The sequence below is a fragment of the Pelodiscus sinensis genome, chromosome 6, assembly GCF_052426305.1.
Source record: "Pelodiscus sinensis isolate ZL-2025 chromosome 6, ASM5242630v1, whole genome shotgun sequence".
NCBI classification, from domain to species: Eukaryota; Metazoa; Chordata; order Testudines; family Trionychidae; genus Pelodiscus; species Pelodiscus sinensis.
Window position 1 is genome coordinate 82,801,269 of NC_143057.1, and position 13,411 is coordinate 82,814,679.

A 13,411-nucleotide genomic window follows, 5' to 3' on the forward strand; every position below is an offset into this window, starting at 1 on the left:
AGTCTGTCGCCATGGTTTTTGCCTTTATAATCAGTCAGCTGGACAAATACATGTCTTTTCAATTTGTCTATTAGAGTATCAGGCCTGTTCGCACCTAAAAATTACCAGAGGGATAGCTGTTTTAGTCTGTATCTGCAAAAAAAAAACAAAAAACCCAAGGAGTTCTGTGGCAGCTTAGAGACTAACCCATTTATCTTATGCCATAGTAAATCTGTTAGTCTTTAAGGAAACATCTTACACAGCAGCATTATTTGAGAATAACTGATGGTATTCCAAAATAACATAGTGAGTGTCTACACTACAAGCCTTTATTTCAAAATAATGTTGAGCTGGAGGACTTCTTACTCCAACTCATGGTAACTCTCATTTCACGAGGAGTAAGGGAAGTCGAAGGAAGAGTGTTCTTCCTTTGACTTCCTGCTTTGTAGTAAGTGCCAAAAGCCAGATTAAGCAATTTTGACTTCATCTGCACAATTGATGTAGCTGAAGTTGCATAGCTCAATTTGACGTTAGCCCTGCTGTGTAGACGTGCCCCATGGTGCTACTGAACTTCTCATTGTATTTACCTAAAAAATAGATTGTCCTAGCTACATTGCTCAGGGCTTTGAAAAAATGTTTGTCCAGTGAGATGTAGTTATGTTGACCTAACACCCAGGGTAGAAGCAGGTAGGTACATGGAAGAACTTTTCTGTTGATTTAACTACTGCCTCATGGAGGATTGGGCTTGTTACTTAGCTGGAAAAAACACTTCTGTCAATGTAAGAAGCCTCTGCAGTACAGCTCTACAGCCGTGGCTGTGCCATTGTAGTGTTGCTATCTCCTCAGTTTGCAGAGATTACCTTTGAGAAACTTAGCCATGCCTTGTACTATAGAAAAACTAGAAACACAGGGCTTAGTCTTCATGATTGTAAAATCTAAATTAACTAATTCCAACTAAGTGAAGCATATACATTTTAAACCACTACACAGAAGCTGCACAACAAGACTGCACCTCCAACTTTCACTCTGTTCCTTTGCATAATGAGAATGTATTTGTTAAATTGCTGTTTTTCAAATCTTACAATACAGTTTCTTCCACAACTTTGGAAGGGAGCAGAGTTAAGGTTGCATGTTTATTTTTGTCATTATTATTTACTTGCAGAATTGGGCTCAAAAGTTTCTTCTGGGAGGTGCTGAATATCCTTGTTTCCTATTCACTTCAGTGGATGTGAAGGGTGCTCAGTACTGCCTAGTAGTGCTCAGGGCTAATTGGAGATAAGACTATTTGTTTCTGTGAATCTTCCTGTGCTTTTCCATCAGATGGGAACAGGAGAAAAGCCAAGTATTGCACAATCACTCTGCTTTGTCCTGCTCACTTAAATTCTTCCTGAGCAATAGTTTTCCTTCCGACTGTGGAAGTCACTGAAGCTGTAATGTCTGTAATGTAATGAAAAGGCATATACGAATGATTAGGTGGCTGTCTGGCAAAGTTCTAAAGAATAAATGTCCCTCTTTCATTGAGAGCCATTCCTACTGGTAGGATGAATTAGCCTTGACTGACATCAGTGGTGTTAGTTTCTGAGGAAGTATAAAATGGTACATGACACTGCTACTAAGAAGGTGAAAGATGATCAGCTGGCAACAAGTGTTGGAATGGTGTCAAACACCACAGAATGAGAGGTATAATTTAGGGTAGCCCAAAGTGAAATAACTGAAAGTATTAAATGACAGGGTGCAAAAGAAAATGTAAGTTGACTGTTAAATGCTGTTCACTATGAGCTCTTCTACACTATAGAATAATCTTGCGAGGAAATGTGAGGAGCCCCATTGCTTGAGCAATTTAATGCTGAATTCAGCAAAGCAGTGTAAGATGTACTATAGGGAAATGAATGTGACCCAATAGGTTCCTGTCTATTTCTGATTGCAGCAGGCCTGCCAAAAGGGGCAAAATGGGCAGTTGCCCCAGGGCCCAGTGATTCAAAAGGGCCCGGGACTCCTATCTGCCACCACTGTTACTACAGCAGCAATGGCAGCTGGAACCCCAAGTCCTTTAAATTGACAGTGGAGCCCCACGCAGCACAGTCCACGTGGCGCTGAGTGCTGACTGCTTCCAATCCTGCCTTTTCCGTCCAAGGCTCCGGCCTTCTGGGAGCATGGAGCTCAGCCTCTCACTTTGTCCATGTGCCTAGCAATTCTGTCATCCCTGAAAAGTAAGTTTTTGAGTGCAGACTGTTCTGTTAGTTCGTAGTCCAAATAGACAGCAGCAAATAGACTCTTTTAGCTGAGAGTTGATTTGCTTTCAAACTTCATTAGTAAAGAATGAAGAAAAATAATTCTTACAAACAGGATTATCTGCATCATCATCTTAAATCAGGTTATGTAAATTCTGTCAAATATATTGTCTCTTTAAATCTGTATTTTTACATCTGAGCATTTAGATCTGCTTTCACTATAAATTAAATGTTAACGGTGATGTAGTCAGTTGTGTGTACAGTGGATTTAATGAATGACCTTGTGTCATAGGGGGTGGAGAAAAGGCACGAACGCTTCATACATCAAGAGGAAAGCTGTTACCCAGAGAGAGAATTGACAGACTCATAGATCCAGGGTGTGTAATTTCTTTTTGGCTATAAAACATCAAGTACTCTGTTGTGTGAGCTGACAGAATTGTCTATTTTTTGAAGTTTCCTAAAATATGTGCAAGTAGTGTTGATTTGAAATCTTAACATATTTGTTATTTGGAAGATACATTTCAAGAACACATTTTAAAACCATGAGCTTTATAAGTGGGAATCAAAAGAAAAGAATGTTTAATGTCAAGTTCATCATCATCATCATCATCATCCACAACCATGTGCTCAACGCCCATTGGTGTCTGATGCCTCTCTCACTATTTTCTTCCATCTTTCCCTGTCCAGTGTGGAGTGGCTTAGTTTCTGTAGACTAGCTCTGCATCAATCTATTATATCATCTACCATTTTCTGTGGGGTCTGCCTCTCCTATGCGGACCATCCATTATGCCAAATACCAGGGTCTTAACTTTTCACTCATTGTTCATTCTGTAGATATGCCCGAATAGCTGTAACTTCCGTTGTATAACCTTCTGCAGTAGGTTCTCTTTCAGTTGTATTTTCCTATATAATTCCTTGTTAGTGACCACCTGCATCCATCCTATTCTCAGGATCTTTCTATAACAACTCCTCTCGAACGCCAATATTCTTCTCTTCGAATCTTACATTATCACCTATAACAAAAAATAGGATTATATAGCACTTTAAAGACTAACAAGATGGTTTATTAGGTGATGAGCTTTCGTGGGCCAGACCCACTTCCTCAGATCAAATAGTGAAAGAAAATTGTCACAACCATATTTACCAAAGGATACAATTAAAAAAAATGAACACATATGAAAAGGACAAATCAAATTTCAGAACAGAAGAGGGATGGGGGGGGAGGTAAATGTCTGTGAGCTAATGATATTAGAGGTGATAATTAATTCTAATATCATTAGCTCACAGACATTTACCTCCCCCCATCCCTCTTCTGTTCTGAAATTTGATTTGTCCTTTTCATATGTGTTCATTTTTTTAAATTGTATCCTTTGGTAAATATGGTTGTGACAATTTTCTTTCACTATTTGATCTGAGGAAGTGGGTCTGGCCCACTAAAGCTCATCACCTAATAAACCATCTTGTTAGTCTTTGAAGTGCTACATAGTCCTGTTTTTTGTTTCAGCTACACCACGCTAACACGGCTACATTTCTATCATTATCATCTATGTCTCACATCCATACAACATGCTGCTAAATACACACATTTTCAAGACGCTCAGCTTCATTCCTAAGCTAATCACTTTACTTTTCCAGATCTTATCAACCGCCTTCAAACTCACTCTTGCTTTCACTATTCTACAAAGACAAGGGTATTTGGAGATAATGAAATAGGAAGGAAGACCAGTGTAGATGGGATTGAACTAGAAAATGTAGAGAAGTTCACGTATTTGGGGAGCAACATGATGTATGATCTAGACTGTAATGTCAAGTTGCTTCCTGTTAATAATCCTATAAAAATGTTTGTCCTTTTTTTAGGTCTCCATTCTTGGAGTTCTCCCAGTTTGCAGGTTACCAGTTGTATGGTAATGAAGAGGTACCGGCAGGAGGCATTATCACAGGCATCGGACGGGTGTCAGGGTAAGAAATTCTCATTGATCTAGATATTAGGTATGTGATGAAAGAGATAGAGAAGATGTTTTTATTGGCTCCTAGTTCCAGCTCTGGGAGCCAGCTGGCACTTTGTTTCCAATATTAAGTCTAAGCTTTCCGGTGTTCAATTTTCATGATCCAGAAGATTTACTAAAATGAAAATTCTTCCTATTTAGTTTTGTCTTCAGGGAAAGGAAGGGGTACTGCTTTATATTTTGACACTGGACTATCACTACAAGTCACTTGCTTAAGAATATGAATGCTGTCAATGTAGAGCATAGATCTAGGGTTTTTCAAAAAAGGGAATGCATGTTTGGAGAGAGTAAGAAAAAATTTCACCAATTTTTTCCTTTTCTGTTAAATTTCTGCATAGCTGTGGTCAGTAAAATAAGTGATGCTTTCTTTAAAATGACAGATTTAATATGCTTCTTTATTAAGAGCATGTTTTCTAAAAACTTGAAGGAAATATGACTTGAAATCACTTCTATCAGAGGGGTAGCCGTGTTAGTCTGAATCTGCATAAATAACGAGAAGTCCTGTGGCACCTTAAAGACTAATAGATTTACTGGAGCATAAGCTTTCGTGGGCGGACCACCTTCATGCATCTGACGAAGTGGGTCTTTACCCACAAAAGCTTATGCTCCAATAAATCTGTTAGTTTATAAGGTGCCACCGGATTTCTAATTTTTTATGAAGTCACTTGCAGCCTTGATAGGGATATATCTAACAATGGAACAGTGTTACGGTGATAAACACTTAATGGGTATGTATTGAATTGTGCCGAGGGAAGTTGTTGCAGATATGGTTACAGTGGTAATGTAGGTCCATAGGGAAGTATGTCTGGTTATCATAAAGTTTCTGCTTTTCAGAGTGGAGTGTTTAATTGTTGCTAATGATGCAACTGTCAAGGGTGGTACCTACTATCCAATCACAGTGAAGAAACATTTACGAGCTCAAGAAATTGCAATGCAAAATCATCTCCCTTGTTTATATTTAGGTAAGTCCCATTACAAAAATACTAAATGACTATTGTTAAACAAAGGTCAGGGTTCTAGCTAGAAGACTACGTTTTTTTAAATGGATGCCATCAACACTGTATCTCGTCTTTAGTAAGGCTTTGATACTATCTCAAATTACCTTCTCATAAACAAACTAGAGACCTATAGCCTAGATGAACATATCATATGGTGGGTACACAACTGGTTAGAAAACTGTAATCAGAGGATAGTAACAGTGGTTCACAATCAAGCTGGAAGGGCATATCAAGTGGGGTTTTGCAGGGATTGATCCTGGGTCCAGTTCTGTTCATTATCTTCATAAATGATTTGGATAATGGTATAGAGAGTACACTTAAAAATATGCACAGTACCAATCTGGGAGAGGTCACAAGCCCTTTGGGGGACAGGTTTAGAATACAAATAGTATGAAATTCAGTAAGAACAAATGCAAAGTACTGCACTTTGGAAGTTGCACAAATACAAAACGGGAGTACTGAAGGAAAGGATCTGGGGTAATAAACTTAAATATATCAACAATATAATCCCATTGCAAAAAGTGCACATAATTCAGGGCTGTAAAATAGAACATCAGAGTTACAAACACATTGAGTATGGAGGTTGTTTGTAACTCTGAACAAAACTTTATGGTCGATCTTTCAAAAATTTGCAACTGAACATTCAAATATTCTGTGCAGCAGAAATGTGCTGATTTTCCTTTTTTTTAGTAATTTTCATTTAACACAATACTGTACTGTATTTGCTTTTTTTGGAGGGGAGGGGACTGCTGTTGCCTGTGATTGACTGGTCAGTCTGTAACTATCAAGCTCAAAACTGTGAGGTCCTACTGTATTAGCAGGAGTGTTGTGAGCAAGAGAAGAGAAGTAATTCTTCTGCACTGATAAGGCCTCAACTGGATTACTATGTCCAGTTCTGGGCATCACATATTGGGAGAGATGTAGACAAATTGAAGAAATACAGAGAAGAGGAACAGCAATGATTAAAAATCTAGAAAACATGAAACACAAGTAAAGATTGAAGCAAGTGGACTCGTGTAGTCTTTTAGATGGGAGTATTTCAATGCTGAATTCTTTTATATTAAAATAATACTACTTCACAGCAAGCACATTTAGCACACATATTTGCTTACTGAATAAAATAGTGTATAAGCATGCTAACTTTAAGATGAGACAAGATTAAAAGATAGTTTACTCAACCGTTGATTTTTTTTGACTGATTAAGAAAACACGGAGTAAAACACATTGATATTTTTTGTATGGTATATTCCATTTGAAATTGTAGAAAGCAATGAAGAGACGACTGATGGGGAACATTAAACAAGTCTTCACATACATAAAAGGTTGTTATAAAAGAGATGGCAATAAATTGTTCTTCTTAATCCATTGAGGCCAGAACAAGAAGTAATGGACTTAAATAGCTGCAAGGGGTATTTAGGTAAGACATTAGGAAAAACTTCTAACTGTCAGGGTTGGTAAGCACTTGAACAGATTACCTAGCAGTGTTGTGGAATGTCTGTGATTGTAGGTGTGATGCTATATGGAATATTTGGGACACTTCATAATATTGTTGATACCATTATTAAAAATTGCAAGAAATATCAGATATGTAACGTGGGGTCTCTGTGAAAATGTTGTCATTTGCCAAGTATGATAATCTATTGTTTATGTGTTTGTATCATCTTGGTATTACGAGCTAGAGATATATAGGCTATATCTGTAGTTCCAAACGTGCTATGTTTCTGGATGAGATCACTAACTGTTTGGTGGTCCATTAAGGGACTTCAACTGCACAGTGCATCCCTTGCAAGAAATGAGGGAAAACACCGTTATAGTTTTAGTTACTAAAGGATTCTGTGGCAGCATGGTATTTTGGGTAAGATCTTTACTTCTTTTGACCTGGTAATGTGGCTGACTCTTTGGGCTCAGAAGAACATTTTGTATATCCGAGCAGAGTTTTAAAATAACTTCTTACTATATTGCACCTAGGTGCTTATAGGGAGCCAGAAAACCGGAATGCAATAAAGGGGGCTGTATGACTTCTTTATTTAGCTTGTTGAGGACAGAAACACAATCTGTACTGTTTGGGGAGTTTAACTTCTGTGTCGCCTACCGGTCTTGTGAGTATCTACACTCCTTTTTGCAGCCTGCCCTGACTTTGGCATTTCCAATGAGGACTTCTTAGGGTATGTCTAGACTACATGCCTTTGTCGTCAGAGGCATGTAGATTAGGCTACCAGACATAATAAAATAAAGCGGCGATTTAAATAATCGCCGCTTCATTTAAATTTACATGGCTGCCGTGTTGAGCCGACAAACAGCTGATCAGCTGTTTGTCGGCTCAGTGCAATAGTCTGGACGAGCGGGTGTCGACATCAAAGGTATTTGTCTACCACCCAGGTATGCCTCCTGGGATGAGGTTTACCTGGGTGGTCGACAAATACCTTTGATGTCGCCACCCGCGCATCCAGACTATCTCGCTGAGCCGACAAACAGCTGATCAGCTGTTTTTCGGCTCAGCACGGCAGCCATGTAAATTTAAATGAAGCGGCGATTATTTAAATCACCGCTTTATTTTACTATGTCTGGTAGCCTAATCTACATGCCTCTGGCGACAGAGGCATGTAGTCTAGACGTACCCTGAGGGACATTGGCTCACAGGGGCTATGTCTACACCGTGAGTTTTGTTGGCAAAAAATATGATAATGAGGGACTCATTTGCATGAGTTATGATCTCATTTGCATATTTTCTGCCGATCTGTGTTTGCACTGGGGTTTTTGCGCAAAAACAAGCAGTGTGGATGTTTTCTTTTCCCACAAGATCCTTATGCCCCAGTAAAGGAGGTATACTGATCTTACAGAAAAAGGTTTTTTTTGCACAAAAAGAAAACATCCATACTGCTTGTTTTTATGCAAAAACCTCGGCGCAAAAATGGATCTGCAGAAAATATGCAAATGAGATCACGACTCATGCAAATGAGTTCCTCATTAGCATATTTTTTGCTGACAAAACTCGTAGCGTAGCCGTAGCCAGGAGGATTTTAAGAACAGGTTGGACAACCACCTATCAAGGATGGTGTAGATAACTTAGACTTGGATGGACTTAGATCTGCCACTGTGTAGGGACTGGACTAAATGATTTATTGAGATTCTTTTCACTTTTACATTTCTAAGACTGAAATACCAACCAGCTGTTTGGGATTTCAGACACATGCATACCTATGATGCTTTTTGATTATATGCTTTATCTGTTCATTCATTTTATAAAGGTAGTAAAGTGAACTGATGACCCAGAGGAACAGGTTCTTTCATTTTACTACCTGTGTAATGGAAAAAAGCAAAATAGCCCAGGGGAAAAGTTGTGTGCTCACATCAACAGTAATTCACTGAAGTAATTGTGTTATTTTAGTTTATGTGATCTCTTATAAAGTTGCTTATATCTATCGATTTATGTAAAAAAGAACAAAAACTCCATATATCGTGTCTGTTAATATCTTCCTATAGTTTGACATTTTTCTTTTAGTATATTCCATCTCAGTGTATTTTACTTCATTTGTTTAGTCATAGTCAGTGGTTGAGTAAATTAATTTTAGAATGTTTAGACATTTTATTAAATGAGAAAATGTATATGCAAATATGCTTGCTTTTATTATAGAGATAGTATATTTTAATATAAATTATTCAGTTTAACTTCTTAATAAACAATATTTGGCTTGTGAACTTTTACTGTCAGAATGAATGGGTAGCCAGTGTGCAATTCTCTGTAATCCTGTTCTTTGTAACCAAAGAGATGCTTTTCTGTGAGCTATCAAGTTACTAGCAGAGCATTAGGCTTTTGCAACCACTCATGAAGAAAGGGGTTAAGCAGTGTCTTCCTTAGAATGTCTTTCCTTATGTATTGATTTAATTAAGTGTAGTTTTAATTTCTGCAGCTACAGTGAAAGGTATTAGATCGTATATATTTAGAAAGGAAATAAGTTTGTCCTGGAACACAGAACATTTAATTTCCTGTATTAAGGTTTGTAAGTGAGTGTCTTTAAAACAAAAAACTGTTTGTCAGATGAGTTTCAAAAGGTGTGTACAGCCAAGTATAATTACATCTTTAAATGACGCTACCGTTGGTTTACTTAAAAATGTTTGGGATACGTAACAACTGTTCATGTGTGGTCATCAGTTTTCATTTTCCAAGTGAAATAACCTGGCCTATTTTTAATTACTAGAAGATGTACCCATTTAGCGCATTGCTTTGGGGTGGGGATGGGGATGGCGGTGTGGGATTTATTATGCAGACTGCTTGGGGAGAGAGGACAACCCTATCCCTTTCTCACCAGTCAGCTTGGGGCCAGGTGAGAAGTGCATCTCCATGGCTGCTGCAGCTCCAGCTGGCCTAGCTGGGGACCTTCTGGGGCAGGTCTGGGAGGGAGGGAGAGCTCAGTGGTTTGAACTTTGGCCTGCTAAACCCAGGGTTGTGAGTTTAATCCTTGAGGAGGCCATTAAAAATAGGGGGGAGGGATAACTCAGTGGTTTGAGCATTGGCCTGCTAAACCCAGGGTTGTGAGTTCAATCCTTGTCCATGCCATTTAGGGATTTGGGGCAAAAATTTGTCAGGGATGGTAGTTGGTCCTGCTGTGAAGGCAGGGGACTGGACTCAATGACCTTTCAAGGTCCCTTCCAGTTCTAGGAAATGGGCAATCTCCATTATTATTAAAGGTCCAGATTCATCTGCTCTCTGCACTCTCCAGCCAGAGTGAGAAATGCAGCAGCAAACTGTGCACTTTCCCCTTACACTCCAATGATGGGGTACAACCAGCAACATCACTGTACCCATTGGGGGACCATCTCCCCCTTCCCTAAAGTGTGCATGGGATGTGGGAGGCTCAGAGCTGGGAAAATCCTGGAGGGAGTAGGGAATGCCACAGCCAGCCCCTTTCACCTGCATGATGATTCTCTCTCTTTTTTTTCTATTTGATTTTATGTGGAGCAATCCCATTCCAGGCACATCACATGTTCCTGGCACAACTAAACTTATCTTGCTCCTCCTGAGTGTCCCCCCCCCCCCCCCCCCGTGATCATTATACTGTATAACTGTCCCTGCTTCCAGTCCCATATTCCCTGCTACTCCCTTGTGGTCATTATATAGCAGAGTCCTCCCTTACCATTTTATGAGAAGCTGATCCATTCCATGCACATCCCATTGTCTTGGCATAACCAAACCCTTACCTTGCTTTAAGTTATGATAAGACAAAACTTGTATACCCAGTTTGGTGATCCTGGTTCTTCAAGTGTAGAAAGTATTCTTGAAAAAACAGATGGACAGACACATTTTTAAATAATAAGAAATAATATCTTTGTTTAAAATTGTGCAAAGAGGTAGATTTACATAAAACTTATTTTTCATTCCACTTGATTTAGTTGACTCAGGAGGAGCAAACTTACCCCGCCAAGCTGAAGTATTTCCAGATCGAGATCACTTTGGTCGCATTTTTTATAATCAAGCATGCATGTCCTCACAAAGAATTCCACAGGTAACGTCCTTAAAGCAAATATTGCTAGCTGCACTGCACTGCACTGCACATCTGCTTCTTTCTGGATTTAAGACTCAGAACTTCAAGTTTTTGGCAACTTAAAAGTTTTGCTAACCTGGCTGAGAAGTTGGAGACATAAACAGATGACTGTTGACAGAATGGTACTGCAGTTTATGAACAGGCTGTCCTTCTTAGCCTCAAGGTTAATGATATGATTTAGCTACTCCTGGAATAGGAGAAAAGAGAAATTGTCAGCATGGGATGAAGGGCTGAAAGAGAGCTTTAGGATATCATTTGCATCAGTTGATTATTCTGAATCATTGCTTGAAAGGAATGCTGTGCGTGGTGGTGAGTAGAGACATGTACTTAGCTGAGGAGGAGGGCGGTGTGTATTTATATATACAATTTTTGCACTTCTGTTGACAGAGGTCATTTTCTGATACATTAATGATTCATAGATTTACTGTTAGTCATGATGTCTTGATTTACAATAGTTTTTGTTGGTCTTCATGTTTTAGATTGGGGTGGGCAATAAGTGATTTGTGGGCTGGATGCAGTTTGGCAGGGTTAGCCCCTGGTAGGTCACCGGATGCTTCATTTACCTGCACAGCCACTGGTATGGGTGTTAACAGCTCCAATTGGCCGCAGTTTGCTGTTCCTGGACAATGGGAACTGCTGTGTGCTGGCCCACTGCTTCCTACAACTCCCACTGGCCAGGAATGGTGAACTGTGGCCAACGGAAGCTGTCAGCCGCTGTACTATGGTCACTCAAGTAAATAAAGGCTCTAACCCTGGTGAGCCACATCGGTTGGCCACTTACTGACCACACCTGTTTTAGATACTATTATAACTGGTAATTTGAACACTTAATTCTCTGTATTCATTCTCTGTATTCAATAGCCAAATAAATAAAAAAAACCTAGCAAAACCCGAACTCCTCTAATATGTGCAAGATTCTATTGCCATTTCAATGTGTATACAGTTTTTCTAATCAGATGGGTTGTTCTGCCAACTCTGCTAATCCTCCTTCCCTCCTACAAATAGTTTGACCATTATATGGAGTCAGTAGAGGAAACATATTGGGTTTTATATAAGCAAAAAACTGACTTAAAAAAATTGAGTCTGGGCTCACTGGTTAACCTTCACAGTTACACACAAGTCCCCCCCCTACTCCCCCACTGTTCTGCTCCCTCTGTGTGGGAGTGGGCGTGTGTGTGAAGGGAGCAAGTGTGAGCTGGTGCTTGCAGAGCTGCATGCGCTCTCTCTCTACCCCCTCCCCTGGTGCTTGTGTTTGATGGCAGCAGTTTGATGGAGGTGGGGGGGAGGCAGGCGGCACCATGGGAGCTGGTATGCATAGGAAGCTGGGTTAAAGGCCAGCTCAAGTGCACACAAGCTCCCTCAGAGCCACCCCCTCCACGTGTAAAAGTATAACCACTGAAATTTTCAGTGGTTACACCTTCACTACTCTCCCCTTCTTGCACATTTTAATATCCCTAGACAAAACATATCTATCCTTATGTTTAATATGACAACGATGATAGGTCTCTGAAAATATTTACAGTGGGAAAGTATTTTTACTGCAGCTCTTTTTACTTAAGGGTTATTTTAGATTTTATATCAAGATCTCTTTACTTTTCCTGGAAGTTTGGTTTTTATCCTTTCTTATTTCAATGGGCATCTGTTTGTGTTTTGAAAATCTGTTAATGCGCAGCAGTGATTTGGATTATCTTCCTTATCTGAAAAGATATTTTCTTAGACTTGTACTGACAAAAATATTTTGCTAGATTATATTTTCTAACCGTGTTAATTACTTTGACATGGGAGCTCATTGTTCTTGGCTTAATGTCCATTGTTGGTAATGTCAATAATGAAAAAATTGTGTTCTGAAGAAAATCAGACTGTTGCTGCCACTGGAGTTGAATCTAATTTTGGTGACACTAGTACAGAATCTTATTCTACTTGACTATTTTTATTTCTCTTTGATTGGAATGAATCCAGAGTGGGTGCCAAGTGATTTATCTTATTTCTTTTTCAGTAGTCATGTTTTTTTCTTTTCATTTAGACAAAAAAGCAGCTATGAAATGACATACTTTAAAATTTGTTAACAAAGCACTGTGACCAACTAAATTTCTCTCTCTCTCTCTCTCTCTCTCTCTCTCTCTCAGCTTACTGTGGTTAGACAGACAAAACTGTTTCTTACGGGCAACAAAGATAACTTTTTAACTCGCATATTACCTTCACTTCCTTATAGCAAAGGTGCTCTCCTTGACACTGATGCCACAGTATAACAGAAACTCTTCTTTCTAGGTTCATTGATTTTTAACGGTAGAATGTTCTACTGTAATCAGGGGCACGCATAGACCAAATGATGTCCCAACTCAGGAGGGTCTTTGGCACCTCCTCTCACTTGAAACTTTTGACTACTTTATTTCTTATTGTATTTGTAGCTAATTTCATTACTTTGATGCCCACATGCAGAAGGGCCTGCTGGTGGAAGCAGGAGTCAGCCATGGTGGTAGGAGCTTACACAATTACCTTGTATTTGCCACAATCTCCCCCTCCCGTTTGCTGGGAGTGTGCAACTTTCCCTTCCCACAGTGGTGGGTCGGGCATGGTAGCAGGGGCTCACATGGTCAGCAAACCACGCGTTCTTGGGGATGAGCAAACGGCGGTGTACTATCTCAGTGGTATCA

The 13,411-nt window shown here is 39.5% G+C and overlaps 1 protein-coding gene across 1 annotated transcript in view; it reads left to right on the forward strand.

Annotated features, from left to right (window-relative positions):
* Positions 1-13,411, forward strand: part of MCCC2 (methylcrotonyl-CoA carboxylase subunit 2) — an 85,778-nt gene that overhangs the window by 10,804 nt on the left and 61,563 nt on the right. The window contains exons 3-6 of the mRNA XM_075932240.2: positions 2,503-2,587; positions 4,068-4,169; positions 5,051-5,178; positions 10,606-10,718. Of these exons, the coding sequence (XP_075788355.2) occupies positions 2,503-2,587; positions 4,068-4,169; positions 5,051-5,178; positions 10,606-10,718 (428 nt within the window). The remainder of the gene's footprint in view (positions 1-2,502; positions 2,588-4,067; positions 4,170-5,050; positions 5,179-10,605; positions 10,719-13,411) is intronic.